The following is an 18,467-nucleotide window of genomic DNA, read 5'->3' as shown; positions in this document are numbered from 1 at the left end:
TTTTATGTCAATGTTATATACAATACTTAACCGAGTGCAATTTTAATAGTACCTAAAGGGCTTTTATCTCGTGTTTTGTAAAATGGCTGACACGTAGGATTTCCCTTGTGAAGAAAGTTTCCACGAATTTGAAGGCGTACTTACAGGTAAGACCAAACGTATTGTTTTTGTGCAAAAAGACAGTTGTATTAAATTTTCTTTTGGTTACAAAATATACTACGGTGAGTGATGTTTTTTGAAAACGTCTTGGGAATTTTTCCACGTACAGTACACACTGGTGACACAGTGTGCAAGCAGTTCACTTCGATGATCTAATTGGTACTATTGTATGAACATTTTCTGGAAAAATGAAACCGGAGTGAACGAAATATTGTAAACTATCAACCTTATCAAGGTGACAACGTATCTTGAAACATCGAAATCGATTTGCAAGAAAATAATGGGAATGGGTATGTTGAGGGCGCAATACAATAGTCTTCTGGGATAACTTGAGAGTAAAATAAATAAATGAAGTTTTTAATAAACGGTAATACTGTACCAGTTTAATTTTCTAGACTAAAAGTGAATTTGTGCGTGGACGTGTGATCGTTGTAGTATGGTGTGTGTGTGTGTGTGTGTGTGTGCATGTGTGTGTGTGTGCAGGCGCGCATGTGTGTGTGTGCACGCGCACACATGTGCGATGCTTCATCTTCATCTCTCATTACCCCCCCCCCCCCCCATTTTTTAAAACTTTAAATTGGACCTTTTTATTTGGTTGCACTGAGGTCCAACAGATGAATGAAACCTTAGGGTTGTAGATGTCGTAGGAATACTGGGTTACATCAGTTGAGTTAAAAGGGTTGTACATGTACTTGTGGGTTACACCAGTTGAGTGAAAAGGGTTGTAGATGCAGTGGTATTAGTTGTATACTGGGTTCTAACAGATGAGACAAAAAGGTTGTAGGTGCAGTGGTATTAGTTGTTTACTGGATTCTAACATTTGTATACTGAGTTACAACAGATGAATGGAAAGGGTTGTAGATGTAGTGGTAATAGTGATTTGTATACTGAGTTACAACAGATGAATGGAAAGGGTTGTAAATACAGTGGTAATAGTGATTTGTATACTGTGTTACAACAGATGAATGGAAAGGGTTGTAGATGCAGTGGTAATAGTGATTTGTATACTGAGTTACAATAGATCAATGGAAAGGGTTGTAAATACAGTGGTAATAGTGATTTGTATACTGTGTTACAACAGATGAATGGAAAGGGTTGTAGATGCAGTGGTAATAGTGATTTGTATACTGTGTTACAACAGATGAATGGAAAGGGTTGTAGATGCAGTGGTAATAGTGATTTGTGTACTGAGTTACAACAGATGAATGGAAAGGGTTGTAGATACAGTGGTAATAGTGATTTGTGTACTGAGTTACAACAGATGAATGGAAAGGGTTGTAGATGCAGTGGTAATAGTGATTTGTATACTGAGTTACAATAGATCAATGGAAAGGGTTGTAGATGCAGTGGTAATAGTGATTTGTATACTGTGTTACAACAGATGAATGGAAAGGGTTGTAGATGCAGTGGTAATAGTGATTTGTATACTGAGTTACAACAGATCAATGGAAAGGGTTGTAAATGCAGTGGTAATAGTGATTTGTATACTGTGTTACAACAGATGAATGGAAAGGGTTGTAGATGCAGTGGTAATAGTGATTTGTATACTGAGTTACAACAGATGAATGGAAAGGGTTGTAGATGCAGTGGTAATAGTGATTTGTGTACTGTGTTACAACAGATGAATGGAAAGGGTTGTAGATGCAGTGGTAATAGTGATTTGTGTACTGTGTTACAACAGATGAATGGAAAGGGTTGTAGATGCAGTGGTAATAGTGATTTGTATACTGAGTTACAACAGATGAATGGAAAGGGTTGTAGATGCAGTGGTAATAGTGATTTGTGTACTGTGTTACAACAGATGAATGGAAAGGGTTGTAGATGCAATGGTAATAGTGATTTGTGTACTGTGTTACAACAGATGAATGGAAAGGGTTGTAGATGCAGTGGTAATAGTGATTTGTGTACTGTGTTACAACAGATGAATGGAAAGGGTTGTAGATGCAGTGGTAATAGTGATTTGTGTACTGTGTTACAACAGATGAATGGAAAGGGTTGTAGATGCAGTGGTAATAGTGATTTGTGTACTGTGTTACAACAGATCAATGGAAAGGGTTGTAAATGCAGTGGTAATAGTGATTTGTATACTGAGTTACAACAGATGAATGGAAAGGGTTGTAGATGCAGTGGTAATAGTGATTTGTGTACTGAGTTACAACAGATGAATGGAAAGGGTTGTAGATGCAGTGGTAATAGTGATTTGTGTACTGAGTTACAACAGATGAATGGAAAGGGTTGTAAATACAGTGGTAATAGTGATTTGTATACTGAGTTACAACAGATGAATGGAAAGGGTTGTAGATGCAGTGGTAATAGTGATTTGTATACTGAGTTACAACAGATGAATGGAAAGGGTTGTAGATGCAGTGGTAATAGTGATTTGTGTACTGTGTTACAACAGATCAATGGAAAGGGTTGTAGATGCAGTGGTAATAGTGATTTGTGTACTGTGTTACAACAGATCAAAGGAAAGGGTTTTAGATGCCGTGGTAATAGTGATTTGTGTACTGTGTTACAACAGATCAATGGAAAGGGTTTTAGATGCAGTGGTAATAGTGATTTGTATACTGAGTTACAACAGATGAATGGAAAGGGTTGTAGATGCAGTGGTAATAGTGATTTGTATACTGTGTTACAATAGATCAATGGTAAGTGTTGTAGATGCAATGGTAATAGTGATTTGTATACTGTGTTACAACAGATGAATGGAAAGGGTTGTAGATGCAGTGGTAATAGTGATTTGTATACTGAGTTACAACAGATGAATGGAAAGGGTTGTAGATGCAGTGGTAATAGTGATTTGTATACTGTGTTACAACAGATGAATGGAAAGGGTTGTAAATGCAGTGGTAATAGTGATTTGTATACTGTGTTACAAGAGATCAATGGAAAGGGTTGTAGATGCAGTGGTAATAGTGATTTGTATACTGAGTTACAATAGATCAATGGAAAGGGTTGTAGATGCAGTGGTAATAGTGATTTGTATACTGAGTTACAACAGATGAATGGAAAGGGTTGTAGATGCCGTGGTAATAGTGATTTGTGTACTGTGTTACAACAGATGAATGGAAAGGGTTGTAGATGCAGTGGTAATAGTGATTTGTGTACTGTGTTACAACAGATGAATGGAAAGGGTTGTAGATGCCGTGGTAATAGTGATTTGTGTACTGAGTTACAACAGATCAATGGAAAGGGTTGTAGATGCAGTGGTAATAGTGATTTGTGTACTGAGTTACAATAGATCAATGGAAAAGGTTGTAGATGCAGTGGTAATAGTGATTTGTATACTGTGTTACAACAGATGAATGGAAAGGGTTGTAGATGCAGTGGTAATAGTGATTTGTGTACTGTGTTACAACAGATCAATGGAAAGGGTTGTAAATACAGTGGTAATAGTGATTTGTATACTGTGTTACAACAGATGAATGGAAAGGGTTGTAAATACAGTGGTAATAGTGATTTGTATACTGAGTTACAACAGATGAATGGAAAGGGTTGTAGATGCAGTGGTAATAGTGATTTGTATACTGAGTTACAACAGATGAATGGAAAGGGTTGTAGATGCAGTGGTAATAGTGATTTGTGTACTGTGTTACAACAGATCAATGGAAAGGGTTGTAGATGCAGTGGTAATAGTGATTTGTGTACTGTGTTACAACAGATCAAAGGAAAGGGTTTTAGATGCCGTGGTAATAGTGATTTGTGTACTGTGTTACAACAGATCAATGGAAAGGGTTTTAGATGCAGTGGTAATAGTGATTTGTGTACTGTGTTACAATAGATCAATGGAAAAGGTTGTAGATGCAGTGGTAATAGTGATTTGTATACTGTGTTACAACAGATGAATGGAAAGGGTTGTAGATGCAGTGGTAATAGTGATTTGTATACTGAGTTACAACAGATGAATGGAAAGGGTTGTAAATGCAGTGGTAATAGTGATTTGTATACTGTGTTACAACAGATGAATGGAAAGGGTTGTAGATGCAGTGGTAATAGTGATTTGTATACTGAGTTACAACAGATGAATGGAAAGGGTTGTAGATGCAGTGGTAATAGTGATTTGTATACTGTGTTACAACAGATGAATGGAAAGGGTTGTAGATGCAGTGGTAATAGTGATTTGTATACTGTGTTACAACAGATGAATGGAAAGGGTTGTAGATGCAGTGGTAATAGTGATTTGTGTACTGTGTTACAATAGATCAATGGAAAGGGTTGTAAATGCAGTGGTAATAGTGATTTGTATACTGTGTTACAACAGATGAATGGAAAGGGTTGTAGATGCAGTGGTAATAGTGATTTGTGTACTGTGTTACAACAGATCAATGGAAAGGGTTGTAGATGCAGTGGTAATAGTGATTTGTGTACTGAGTTACAACAGATGAATGGAAAGGGTTGTAGATGCAGTGGTAATAGTGATTTGTATACTGAGTTACAACAGATGAATGGAAAGGGTTGTAGATGCAGTGGTAATAGTGATTTGTGTACTGAGTTACAACAGATGAATGGAAAGGGTTGTAGATGCAGTGGTAATAGTGATTTGTATACTGAGTTACAACAGATGAATGGAAAGGGTTGTAGATGCAGTGGTAATAGTGATTTGTGTACTGTGTTACAACAGATCAATGGAAAGGGTTGTAGATGCAGTGGTAATAGTGATTTGTATACTGTGTTACAATAGATCAATGGAAAGGGTTGTAGATGCAGTGGTAATAGTGATTTGTATACTGTGTTACAACAGATGAATGGAAAGGGTTGTAGATGCAGTGGTAATAGTGATTTGTGTACTGTGTTACAACAGATCAATGGAAAGGGTTGTAGATGCAGTGGTAATAGTGATTTGTGTACTGAGTTACAACAGATCAATGGAAAAGGTTGTAGATGCAGTGGTACACTGAATTCTAATATCAACAAAAAAAAGGTTGTAGATGTACTGATGTAAGTAATTACTTAATTTATAACAGATATATATAGATGGACAGGATTGTATACGCATTGATATCTAAGCTAAATGGAAAAGTTAAGAATGGGAAGTGGGTGACAGATTATTACATTTTCCATTAGTAAAATATGATTTATTATTAAGACTTGTCAACTTCTGTGTAGAGATGTGGTGTTTCCTCTTGAAATGTTGAAGTGGGTTATACTTATAATTCTATCCATTCCATAAACATAATTGCCTGCGACCCCATTGACATAATTAGGTCATTGCCATGACAACCTACCCGAGGCAAATATAACATTATGATTTATATTTTTAATGTCCATCAAAATATTCAATCAAATTCTAAAATGAAGAGACTGAAAGGTTGCCATGGGTTACGAGTTGAATTTTTCAATTATTTAAATGGATATAGGAAAGAAAGAGTAGGTTTAAGAGGCTCTCAGAAAGTCCTTGAAATTTATGGACATATCAAAGTATTTCTTTGTTTCTCTCCACAATCCGGTTTGTTATCATTTTTCAAATTTTGTACTCCATATTTGATTTGCTGGATATCTCTGATTTATTTTATTGATGGAATTATTTCTTTGTTTCTCTCCACAAAGTGGTTTGTTTTCACTTTTCAAACTTTGTACTCCATATTTGATTTGCTGGATATCTCTGATTTATTTTATTGATGGAATTATGAAGTTAGCATGAAGTGTGATTGATAGATATTAAAAGGCTTTACGCTTATCAAATTATGTTGTACATTTTAGTTAAAATGTTAGCACTCAAATATGTACTTTTATTTGTATTTTGTGATAGTGATGTACATGTATGTTGAGATATTGTTCAACTCAATATCTTCTCTGAGGGGTATAACTATATTGGCTATGACTCAGTGTACTGGCTCTGCAGATTGCTGAAATGGTATTTCAAACCAGATAGCCAAGTCTCTGGGTTGCAGTTTTGTGGCCTTCTACACTTTAGTATACTAGTGATACTGTTAATCAGTATACTACTGTATATGCTTGCATGTATGGTAATTATGAAAACCAAGACTTCTAGATAGAATCAACATTTACACTTGTGTGTCTATTTTTCTATCCCAGATATGAATGTTTAACAAGAACTTGATTCTATGTGGCCCTAAATATGCAAATGATATGCAAATAAGAAGTTAGGTTGCAATCAACTCAGAGGATGAGAGGTGAGAGCTGTAGTCCTTCACAGCATTGGTGTGGATACAAACCTCATCACCAGAATTCAGTCCTGAATCTTGCCAACTCACTCTGATCATTTTCTTGTAAGTATCACTCTAAAACTGTTCAATTTCCTTCCGTGAATTCTCACCGTCTCTGTTTGATTGAAAATATACTACCTTTGGTAGGTTAGGAGTTTTATTACAGTTGAGAAATAGATAAAATCTTGCTGATCATGTGTTGATTAGGCTTTTTAACTGTGATTTCTGGGGAAACTATTCAGAATATTGTTTTTGAAAATGTACAACGATGTAGAATTTATAAGATTTCTCTTTTGTATTGGGGTTCTTATCTTAGTAAAAAAAAACTTATTTGATAATTGATAAATCTAAAGGATTATATTAGGAATGTTATCTTCTTGTGTGTATGTTTTTATTTCTTAGACTTGTAATTTGCTTTCAAATCTGGAAAACCTCCATGAAATAATTTGAAATAAACCGACGAGTTCAAGGCTAGCACTTACTTTATAGTCCTAAAACACCCACTGTACTATTTTACCGTTTATGTTTCTTTGTTTCTTTGTTTTATGAAAAGTAAGTGATTTTGTGATGGGTTTTTGTTGTTTTCTGGACAGTTTCTGTAGTAAAGTTTTGATAATAGTAATAATAATAATAATAATAATAATTTTATTTTAGAAAGGTTTACATCTTAAAAATTATTTAAATATTTTTTGAGCGTTAAACTAATTCAAAGTCTGTTCCGGTTGCTTTGAAAGAGAAATTAGTTCTTGAAATCTACCGTATATGGGTAGATTATTTATTTTTCAAATTTCAAACATTGCTGTTTGAAATTATTCAACGATTGAAAGATTTATCGCTGCCATTAACTATTTTTTGGCAGTTGCTTTTATATAAAAAAAAATTAACCACTTAAAATCAACCGTGTGTGGTTGGAATGTTTATTTTTTTAATTTCAAACATTGTTGCTTGAGATTATTCAATGATTGAAAGTATTATGGCTGTCATTAATAATTTTTTTGGTCGTGTTAACCTTTTCCGTTCACTATTATCCTAAACAGTGCATACATACAAGAGGTATTTATTTTTAGATTAGATTTCTACTGCTATTCATAGCCGTTTATAAACCACAGACTGTTCAATTTTTGTTAAATTGGAATTGAGTACTTACTTAAAAGTGCGGTGAAATGGGGTTTCTGTTAAAATCAAATATTCATGTGCATGGCAAATTTCGTAAATGTATTTTTAGTGTTTGTTTTTATAAATCATTGACATTTCTACCATTCATGTTGTTGTCTTTAAAAAAAAACTCTGTCATTCTCTGAAGAGTAATATGTCATCACGTTATGTGTAAAAATTATAAAAATCAGATATCAACAATATCAGAATTATGTACATGTACAGTATAACATTCATTTTACGTATAGTAGTAAAAAATTGTAGAAATTACTACAGAACAGAATAGGGATGAATCAAATTATAATTTAGAGGCTTGTACATAGGAATTATGCTTTGGATGATGAGTGCAATTTTACAGGTGTTAAAACTAAAATAACAAATATTTAAAAGCTTGATCATCAAAGGTATACACATACTATTATCTTTACCATTACCACTTTTACAAAGAAGTGCAAAAAAAACTAATAAGCTCTTTCCTGAACATCATGTGACTATTGAAGAAGAACCAAGGCAAGTGTTTGAATATACATACATGTATACATATGTATAGATCTAGACTTAATTCAAAAGAATAAGGATGTTGTAAGTCGTTACACAGAGTTTCATGCCTCCTCCGTGATCATCAGGTGATTGATAAACTTGAGTCAGTGAGATTGTCAAGGTCGATATGTATACACGTAAATATTTGTGTATATATTACATAACGAGATGGTCGGACTAAACCTTTCCTTATGGAGGTTTTAATACTTCTATAGTTGGCGAGGGAATATTTACTTTCATGGTGACATTTGGCGACTGATTCAGATTTTTTGTTCAGTAGCATGTACTTTGCAGCATTGATTATACATAGTTTCTCAGTTAGACAGAGATTACAAGGATATAGATTTAGATATAGATTTATGGATAGTAACTGTACTTTCTCAAAACTGTTACACATTCAATGATTATTTACAGGTAGAATGTGCCGATAGTTACGTTACTTACTTATTTCGACAGAGGTATAAGTTAACAGTTCAATAAATTCTGATTAGCAAGGTGCCAAAACACCTTTAGTATGGTTGTAGAGTAATCTATGCTGCCTATAGGTTTATGAATAGTAATAGCCGTGGAAATTAAGGGGTAGATCATTTATAAATGGTGAGGAGGAGGAGGAGGAGGAGGAGGAGGAGGAGGAGGGAAGTATTTGGAAGTTGATTTTGTAGTTTCATTCTTTGACTCTTTCTCATGATACCTTCTCACAAGATACTGTTTTAAACCCTGACCACCCCTATATCTGTATTGTGATGTCTTCTATTATACAAAACACAATGGGATGAACCAAAATACAAAGACAGTGAGGGTATGACAGGTATCGCCATACTGATTAATCAGGAATCTATGATAATCGGTATATTCTTTCTGATGATATTGCAGAAGGCACAGAATTGACCCTGAACTATGACCACCCCTATACCTGTACAATGGTATCTTCTATTGTAAATAAAACAATAGGAATGAACCAAAATATAAAGATGATGGGGTATACATACATACAAATGGGTGATATTTTAATAGAGACTTGAATGATGAGTGTAATTCTACAAGAATTAGAAAACCTCACAGCTTACAAAGTCTAAATTTAAGATTCATTTAAATAGAAACTAATTCCTAAAGCTTGTTAACATCTTCTTTGTATCAAAAAATATATAATGTATAGATGGAACCCAGTGGTCATGTGATCAGCTATTGGTTTGTGATTGACTCCATTAATCTCTAGTTTTAAGTGTTTACAATAAATATGGTGCAACTTTAATCACACCTACAGCTGCACTATAAACTTTTAGTATTGCTAGAGGCATGGCAACCTGTCTGCATGGCCTTGTACTTTGTAGTCCATTGTACATGTGGTCATAATACTTGTATGTTGTATAATATATGTATAAAGTGTCTTCTACAATCATATAGCTAAAATGAAGTAGACTTGGTGTTTCACGGTTTGGGCTAGCAATATTTTGCTCTTTTTCAAACAATGTCTTCTAGTCCATGAGCCAGTCCCTGATTTTTAGCCAATTGGTACCAAAATGAGGTACGTATACCAAATGAAACATTATTTTTCTAAAGCTATTTTTTCTCTAGATTTCAAAAATACTTGGTGGACATCTGTGTTTGGTAGCTTTCTAGCAGTAATCTTCATCCAAAGTTACATAACACATAATAAAAAAATCAATAATCTGATGGTGGTTTGGGGATGACAATTCAAATTTGAAACAGTTTATGTAATCCAACATTCATAAAACATTGAAATAATTAAAATAAATTGAATTGTGAATGAGATAACATTGTTTGACATCTTTAAATCTTATAATTTGCACCAAATACACCACATTTGAATTGAATTTGAATTGAATTGAAATTTATTCCCCACAAGAAATAAACATACAGAAAAGAAATAAATGAAAACATCCAAAAGGAAAACGATTTCAAGTTGTGGGTGAGAGACTAGAAAATAGTTTTCGGAAAACTAATTGAGTCTAGCCACTCAATTTCAAAAGCATCGAATTGCATATCATAAAAAATGTTGTGAGTATTACACTGTAAAATTCTGTTTGTACCAAATACTGTTGTCACATATACAGCTTTTGGATAAAACCCTATTTTGAAAACACACAATTTTTGATCTGAATAACCTAAACTGTTTCCCTGAGGGAAGTAACTGTAAGTCTACAAAGATTGTATACCTTAACCAGATAAACCAGCATTACATGGTGATTGAAGAGAAGGTATATCGCAGCCAATGACTTCTCATTAAGTGTAATTTGTATGGTAATCCATGGATAGCTTTAGTGTGGCTGAAAAAACACATGAAACTATGATATAGCAGAATTTAACATTAAAGCCGTAAAGGAAGATTTCCAAATATTTTTATCGTAATCACGTACATGTTTTTCTATTTTTTCAGGCAATATATCAAACTTATTTAAACCATTAGGAAAACAAACATATTTGATTTAATTAATCAATTTTCCAACCATGATTATTTTTGTAATATGGTAAATCCTGTTTCATTTGTTCAAGTTTAAGTGACCGTTTATCATCATAAAGTATGTCATATCTTGTTTGGATATTTCTCTCATTTGCATGATTTATGTACTGTCTTTTCTTGTATACACCCCAGAAATACAACTGAATCTTCAACTTTTACCGTTGCTTAAAACCAAGAATTAAAATTTGGGATCAACTTACAAATTTCTGATATAGAGATCAAAATGATATTAAAATTAAGCCATTTTAGAATTTAATATGGCCACCATAATCTAATATGGCCGCCGTAATCTAATATGGCCGCCATTATCTAATATGGTCACCTGTATACAGTGTTAAAGGCTCAGTTCTGACTTGGATTAAGATTTTGATGTGAAAAAAAAACCCAGTTGTCTAGCAGAGTTTGGGACAAAGTTGGTCCGGGAAAAATTGTATGTTTCTATCTAATCTTTATAGTGCCACTGATAAAATGAAAATGTGGGATTGAAAATTGTGCCTTTAACTCATATGATAAAGTAAATATTTATCAGTTTCCATGGAAACTAGACTGTGAACCTCCAAATTTCTTTTATTATATCAGAAGGATGAATGAGATTTTGGTAGCGATTTTTATGGAAATAATCCCTAAGGTATATTGCCACTATTATTAGAATTTATGTTTTAATAACTCATGACAATAAAAGAGTAATAATTCTACTCATAAAATATGAAGAATAATCTCCATGATATAGATCTGTACATTCTTTTGTAGACCAGCCTGAGGGAATAATTATTTCCTTTTGTGGGATATATGTAAATAAAAGTTATAGCTTTGTTACTCATAGTTTGTAAGATATGATATTCATGCCATGCTATCAGCCAGCACTGTGGTTTAGAAGTCTGATAGGGCTGAACAACACGATGTATCTTACAGTGGTTTAGAAGTCTGATAGGACTGAACAACACAGTGTATCTTACATTGGTTTAGAAGTCTGATAGGGCTGAACAACACAACATATCTTACAGTGGTTTAGAAGTCTGATAGGACTGAACAACACAACATATCTTACAGTGGTTTAGAAGTCTGATAGGACTGAACAACACAACATATCTTACAGTGGTTTAGAAGTCTGATAGGACTGAATAACACAACATATCTTACAGTGGTTTAGAAGTCTGATAGGGCTGAACAACACAACATATCTTACAGTGGTTTAGAAGTCTGATAGGGCTGAACAACACAACATATCTTACAGTGGTTTAGAAGTCTGATAGGACTGAACAACACAACGTATCTTACAGTGGTTTAGAAGTCTGATAGGACTGAAGAACATGACATATCTTACAGTGGTTTAGAAGTCTGATAGGGCTGAACAACACGACATATCTTACATTGGTTTAGAAGTCTGATAGGGCTGAACAACACAACGTACCTTACAGTGGTTTAGAAGTCTGATAGGACTGAACAACACAACGTATCTTACAGTGGTTTAGAAGTCTGATAGGACTGAACAACACAACATATCTTACAGTGGTTTAGAAGTCTGATAGGGCTGAACAACATGACATACCTTACAGTGGTTTAGAAGTCTGATAGGACTGAACAACATGACATATCTTACAGTGGTTTAGAAGTCTGATAGGACTGAATAACACAACATATCTTACAGTGGTTTAGAAGTCTGATAGGGCTGAACAACACAACATATCTTACAGTGGTTTAGAAGTCTGACAGGGCTGAACAACACAACATACCTTACAGTGGTTTAGAAGTCTGATAGGACTGAACAACACAACATATCTTACAGTGGTTTAGAAGTCTGATAGGGCTGAACAACACAACATATCTTACAGTGGTTTAGAAGTCTGATAGGACTGAACAACACAACATACCTTACAGTGGTTTAGAAGTTTGATTGCCTGCCAAGGGATGGTGGTCATGACTGTAACATTGATTATGCCTGACTAACTCCATTTCAACAGAAGAATGCTGAAACCACAAAACAGTTATGAAAGACAGCCATTTTCAAAATCCAACCCATATATTAACTGTATAGATGAAGTTCTGAGACTTTCAAACATGGACAAAACACCAAGCTATAAAAATCACTGTCTGTTCCTACTTTGGGGTGTCAGAATCCATGTATTATAAATGGAACAAAATTGGAGATTTAGTCAATAATTTGATGGTCTACATTGGGTTATGCAAATTTAAAATCAAATTATATATTTTGTTGTTGAAAATGTTTTCTAGCTGTAAGTCTAAAATTCCCATATTTTCATCCTTTTCACAGGCCAACAGTTTTGCAAGTGACAAATTACTGAGATGCCAAGATTACGTATTGTTACCATTGTCAAAATCCTTCCTCTCATCGGCTTCATTGTAATTCTACTATATCTTTCTCACTGCAATATAACTCAGAACAACCAACAAGACTGTCCACAAACAAAAGAAGAGAAGTCAATTGACGTTGGTGGCGCTATCATTCAGTCTGATGACAGGAAAAGAATCAAAACTTTCCTTATTGTGATGATCATGACAGGTCCTAAGAATGTTGACCGTCGAAACGCGATACGTCAGACGTGGCTGTTAAACTATCCCACCGATGTCACGCATAGATTTGTGATTGGTACAGCAGGATTGGATGATATCGAAATACAGACGTTAGAAACCGAAAACTCGCGATACAACGATTTATTGTTACTACAAGAATTAGAAGATTCGTATAAAGCACTAACACGAAAACTTCTACTGATGTACATTTGGCTTGAAGAAAAAATGGATTTTACATTCGTTTTAAAGGCAGACGATGACACGTTTGCACGCATTAATATCATTGTAGAAGAACTACGTTCAATGTATCCAGAACGGCTGTGCTGGGGGTTCTTTGATGGGCGGGCAAAGGCTAAGAAAACGACAAAGTGGGCAGAGCCTGACTGGAAATTATGCGACTACTACTTACCGTATGCATTAGGTGGTGGCTATGTCATTTCAAGAGATTTAATCCAGTTTATTGCACAAAATTCTAATTATTTGAAACTTTATCGCAACGAAGATGTCTCATTAGGTGCGTGGCTTGCTCCAATTGAAGTGAATCGAATTCACGACACACGTTTTGATACAGAGTACAAGTCACGTGGATGTAATAACATATATATCGTCACTCATAAACAGTCAGTAGATATGATGTTAGAAAAACAGAAACAGTTGAATAGTTACAACAGACTTTGTGCACAAGAAGTTCAGACAAGGAAATCGTATAACTATGATTGGAACAAACCACCATCACAGTGTTGTGTTAGAGAGCTGGGCTTGCCTTGATAGGAGCTAGGGTGCTTTGATTGGAGCTAGGGTGCCTTGATTGGAGCTGGGCCTGCCTTGATTGGAGCCAGGGTGCCTTGATAGGAGCTAGGGTGCCTTGATTTGAGCTAGGGAGCCTTGATTGGAGCTAGGGTGCTTTGATTGGAGCCAGGGTGCCTTGATAGGAGCTAGGGTTGCCTTGATGGGAGCCAGGGAGCCTTGAAAGGAGCTAGGGTGCCTTGATTTGAGCTAGGGAGCCTTGATTGGAGCTAGGGTGCCTTGATTGGAGCTGGGGTTGCCTTGTTAGGAGCTGGTGGTTGCCTTATTAGGAGCTAGTGGTTGCCTTATTAGGAGCTGGGGTTGCCTTATTAGGAGCTGGTGGTTGCCTTATTAGGAGCTGGGGTTGCCTTATTAGGAGCTGGTGGTTGCCTTATTAGGAGCTGGGGTTGCCTTATTAGGAGCTGGTGGTTGCCTTATTAGGAGCTGGTGGTTGCCTTATTAGGAGCTGGGGTGGCTTGATAGGAGCTGGGGTATTGTGGGGGTGGGGGTGGGGTGTTGATGGGGGTTGGGTCGCTTGGTATTGTTGTATTACTGGTAACTAAGGAGCTGGTATTACTTCAATGTTGCTGTTAGACTTTGAGAGGCAGCTGGGGTTATTTTCAATGACATAACTGACACTGCCAGCATGTGACCATTTTAATATTGTACCTTGTGTAGATCAGTAGATAGGACTTCCTGTGTATCACTGGTCATAGTGATAGAATTTGTCTCAAAAACATAGTAATCAACATTTATTGCTGATTTTATACTTTTTCTGATCACTTTCAAAAATGAAAAACAACTCCAGACTCACAATGTTTAGTTTTGTATACAACTCTTTCAAGACATCAGTGTGAGAATTCATTGCCTTGTACACCAGATGTCACTCATGTAAAATGTAGCCAAATAACCATGAGGAAAGAGGGATAAGGGTGAAAGGTCAGAGGTCAAAGTTCTCACCTGAATTTTCAACTCTTCTCATATGTGACAATCAACTATTTCAACCTTGACTGAATTTGCATGTGAATAGTTTTACATTTATATGTTAATATATTATTTGCATATGAATACAGTATTTGCATAAAAATATACTCTTTGCATATGAATATACTATTTGCATATATTTATTTGTAGAACATACACATATGAAAAGTTTGTAAGTTTTACAAAAAATTGTCAAAAGTGAGGAATTCTTTTATATATAGTACAATATTGTGACAATAAGCAAAATATACCTAATATTAGGAATTTTATTGGACGCATGATTTTATTTCCAAATATGCAGAGTTCATGTACTTATTATGAAATCTGTTATGAATAATAACAATAAAGAAAACATTGAAATATACAGTGTATTTCATACTGAGAAAACTGTAAGAATTCAGCAGACGTTCAGATTACTGTGTCCTTAAAGAAGTCTGCTTTATGTGTGAAGTAGTCAAGAGTTCAAATAAGTTCCTGTACTTATACAGTAAATATAGAGTTGTTGATGGCATTCTTTATAATACTGTGACTGTATCCCATGATGCTTTGGTGCAAGTGTAGCATACTCAGGACATTTGCATGAGTGGTTGCGGTATTCAGACTACTTGAGTAGCCTAGAGTCAAGTTGTGTAGGGATTTGGCCTAACTCCCCTCCCCACTATGTCTAGCATAAGGCTAAATGTTTGTATGTGCATTCAAACCTAAAATATAGAGATGCAAATGATATGGTAATCATGTTTACATCTTACTGTTCTACTCTTCTCATTGGTTCTAATCACATGGTCATGTGATTGATGTCATCTCAAAGTTGGTATAATGAAAAATACCCAATAAGAATTTGTACTGATGTGTGAGGGCGCTCTATAATGGCGTACTGTACATACTAAATGTAGACTAAGACATTCTGAATCATCATTATAGGCTCCTTTTATCACTCAGTTTATGGTTGTCAGTGACTGAATGATTAGAAGTCAGTACTCATAGTGATGATGAATCTTGCAGTCTATAGATGGTATTCTATATACACTTAGCTGTCTTTAATATTACTGTACAAACACTCTGAGGCAAACGTTGCCCTTGTCAACAACAACAACCCTACAAGGCACGTCATCTGTCAATGCTAAACCATGGGGAACAATCAACCCATCCTTCTCACTATCAATACGACATACAAACTGACCAGTGATGTCAAACTTCTGTACACGGTGGTTATCACTTACATACACATATCTATCATTCTCAATGGCCACACCTCTAGGGAAATCCAGCTGACTATCTTTATCATCATAGCAACCAAATGCATACAGAAATTTACCACTATCAGTGAATACCTTGATGCGATGGTTATACTTGTCTGCTACAAACACTCTTCCTGTACTATCAACAGCTACATGTAAGAAATTTGGACAATTAGGTCCTGCTTGACCTTCCCTCTCTGACCCAAATGACTTGATATACTTGCCATACTGTGTATAAATCCTAACACAATGCTTGTCTGTGACATACACCTTACCATCTACAGGGCTGATAGCCAGACCACAGGGGTCACTTAGTTCATTTTGTCCAAAGCATCTGGTAACATGTCCATCTTCAGTACCAACTACTACTCGATTATTACGATTATCTAAACTATAGTATGTATTATCACTTGATATGGCTATGTCACATGGACAATAATCCTGTTTAAATTGTGTAAATGTCAAGTTTTTCTTAAATCTACCATCTCTGGTTGTTACTTGCAATCTGTTATTGCCCCTGTCTGCTGTGACAATGTCTCTGTCCCTGTTTATAGCAACACCAAGGGGTCCATTGTACTGTCCTTCCCCACTTCCTTTACCGCCAATGGTCTTCATCAATCCTTTGATGACAGAAATGATGACAGGACTGCCTGGTACTGGTTGATCACCTATCGTCATGGTAACTTGAAATTTACCATCCATTTCTCCATTGACTGTCACCCTGTGTGTACCATCTCTGATATTTGTTACTTCAATGTCCTCCCATGATCCATCAGGTTTCTTGACCTTGGCTTTGACTTCTTGTCTGGGGATGACTTGTTTTCCTTTGGAATCTCTGGTTGTGATCAGTAGATTTGCAGAGTCACCTTTCCAGAGTTGTTTGGGAATGTTTTCAACTGTACATTTGGATGTGCAGACATCTGACTTCAGTAATCCCAGATTTCCATGTTCTACAAACTCACTATCTAGCATGAACTCCAAAATCTCATTTGACAGTTGAGGTTCAGTTTCCATGGTGATGAGTTGTTGGATACGATCTGTAGCTGCTTTCTTTGTAGACAGAAGTTGAACTGCATTCCCATGATGCAACAGTGTTTCTATATAACTGCATGTACTCTTAATGTTCCCATGTTTTAATTCCAACTCATCAATATCCACTGCTGCACTTTTCATTTTCATCCCATATTCTCTGTTCAACTCATCTATCAATCTCTTCTCCTCTTTCTTTATTTTGTCGATAACTTCTTCTACTTTCATTCGCACCTTCTGCTCTTCTTCTTTCCACTTATCATTCATTTGACTGTGGCTCTGCTTGGCTAAAGTTTTACTCCTGTCAGCTTCCCTTTCTTTCACTTTCAGTTTGTCAACCATGTCTTTTAACTGTTTCTGATATTCATCTGCCACATCTTTCAAGTCCCTATGGACATGTTCTGGTATACGATGATTGACTATAGTACAGGCTGTACAGACAGATACCTGGCAAGTGTCACAGTAGAATTCAATCTCATTCTTAGGGTGGATACTACAGCACTCTACTGTTTGTACAACTGTTGGTCTTGTGGATTCTGTTGTTTTGTATTCTTCAATGGCGAGAAGTTGGTGGGTTTTTGTTGATGGTAGATTTCTATGTACCTTCACACAGCTGTTACAGAGATAACATTTACATTCTACACACCTGTGAGTGGCTGTATTCTCTTGGCATCCTTCACACTGGATTGGACCAACCTTGGAACACTCTTTCAGTCTGTGATAGATTTCAATACAATTGTTCATGAAGAAGTTAGTTGTCAGTTTTGGTATGCCTCCAGTTGGTATGGGACACGGAGTAGAGCAAGACGGACATTGCAGGGACCCTTTCGTCTTCAAAAGAGTGACTAAACATTGTTGACAAAATGTATGCAGACATGGTAGAATTTTAGGATCCTTAAATTGCTCCATACATATTGTACAACACAAGAAATCTTCACCAATTTCATCCAGAATTTCTGATTCAGTTGCGGCAGCCATGATTGTTTATGTCTATAGTACCCTGGATAACTAAAGACTGGTCTGAGTGTTTACAGATTTTTAAACAACTTGTTAGCCATACACCTTAGCTGATTCATAATAAATGACCATCATTTCTTCAAAGCATCAAATGGTACAAGACAGACATCAAGTGAACTGAACAGCGAGTATAAACCAACACAATATCAACAGCTTAAGGGGTACTGTATCACCATATTTGGCACACAGGGAATTATGGGATTGAATGGTGTATGGTGTACCTGGAACTGAACAATGACATTTCTAAAGAGTCACCTGATGAGGTCATTGGTCTCATAGTCTAGACCATTACCATATAAGGTAATGACAAGCAAGACAACTGAGGTATTAATAGTAACATTGTGAAGTGTATGTATTCTAAAGTCAACACTTTGTATA

General features: G+C 35.6%; 2 protein-coding genes across 2 annotated transcripts; one reads left to right on the top strand and one right to left on the bottom strand.

The window, feature by feature from the left end:
- The first annotated feature begins 78 nt into the window (after positions 1–78).
- On the top strand, positions 79–14,306 carry LOC144451411 (beta-1,3-galactosyltransferase 6-like). Its single transcript, XM_078142243.1, has 3 exons — positions 79–146; positions 6,196–6,389; positions 12,776–14,306. The coding sequence occupies exon 3, from the start codon at positions 12,808–12,810 to the stop codon at positions 13,801–13,803; it is 996 nt and encodes a 331-aa protein (XP_077998369.1). The 5' UTR covers positions 79–146; positions 6,196–6,389; positions 12,776–12,807; the 3' UTR covers positions 13,804–14,306.
- A 904-nt stretch (positions 14,307–15,210) lies between these two features.
- LOC144451385 (tripartite motif-containing protein 2-like) lies at positions 15,211–18,211 on the bottom strand. Its single transcript, XM_078142211.1, has one exon. The coding sequence runs from the start codon at positions 18,048–18,050 to the stop codon at positions 15,849–15,851; it is 2,202 nt and encodes a 733-aa protein (XP_077998337.1). The 5' UTR covers positions 18,051–18,211; the 3' UTR covers positions 15,211–15,848.
- Between the last annotated feature and the right edge of the window lie 256 nt (positions 18,212–18,467).

The sequence above is a fragment of the Glandiceps talaboti genome, chromosome 21 (genome assembly GCF_964340395.1).
Source record: "Glandiceps talaboti chromosome 21, keGlaTala1.1, whole genome shotgun sequence".
In the NCBI taxonomy this organism is placed as follows: domain Eukaryota; kingdom Metazoa; phylum Hemichordata; class Enteropneusta; family Spengelidae; genus Glandiceps; species Glandiceps talaboti.
The sequence above is the reverse complement of the archived record's forward strand: the minus strand, read 5'-3'. Positions and strand labels throughout refer to the sequence as shown.

Bases quoted from the DNA above. Each gene is read 5' to 3' on its own strand.
- LOC144451411 (XM_078142243.1), top strand. From the start codon at position 12,808: ATGCCAAGATTACGTATTGTTACCATTGTCAAAATCCTTCCTCTCATC.
- LOC144451385 (XM_078142211.1), bottom strand. From the start codon at position 18,050: ATGGCTGCCGCAACTGAATCAGAAATTCTGGATGAAATTGGTGAAGAT.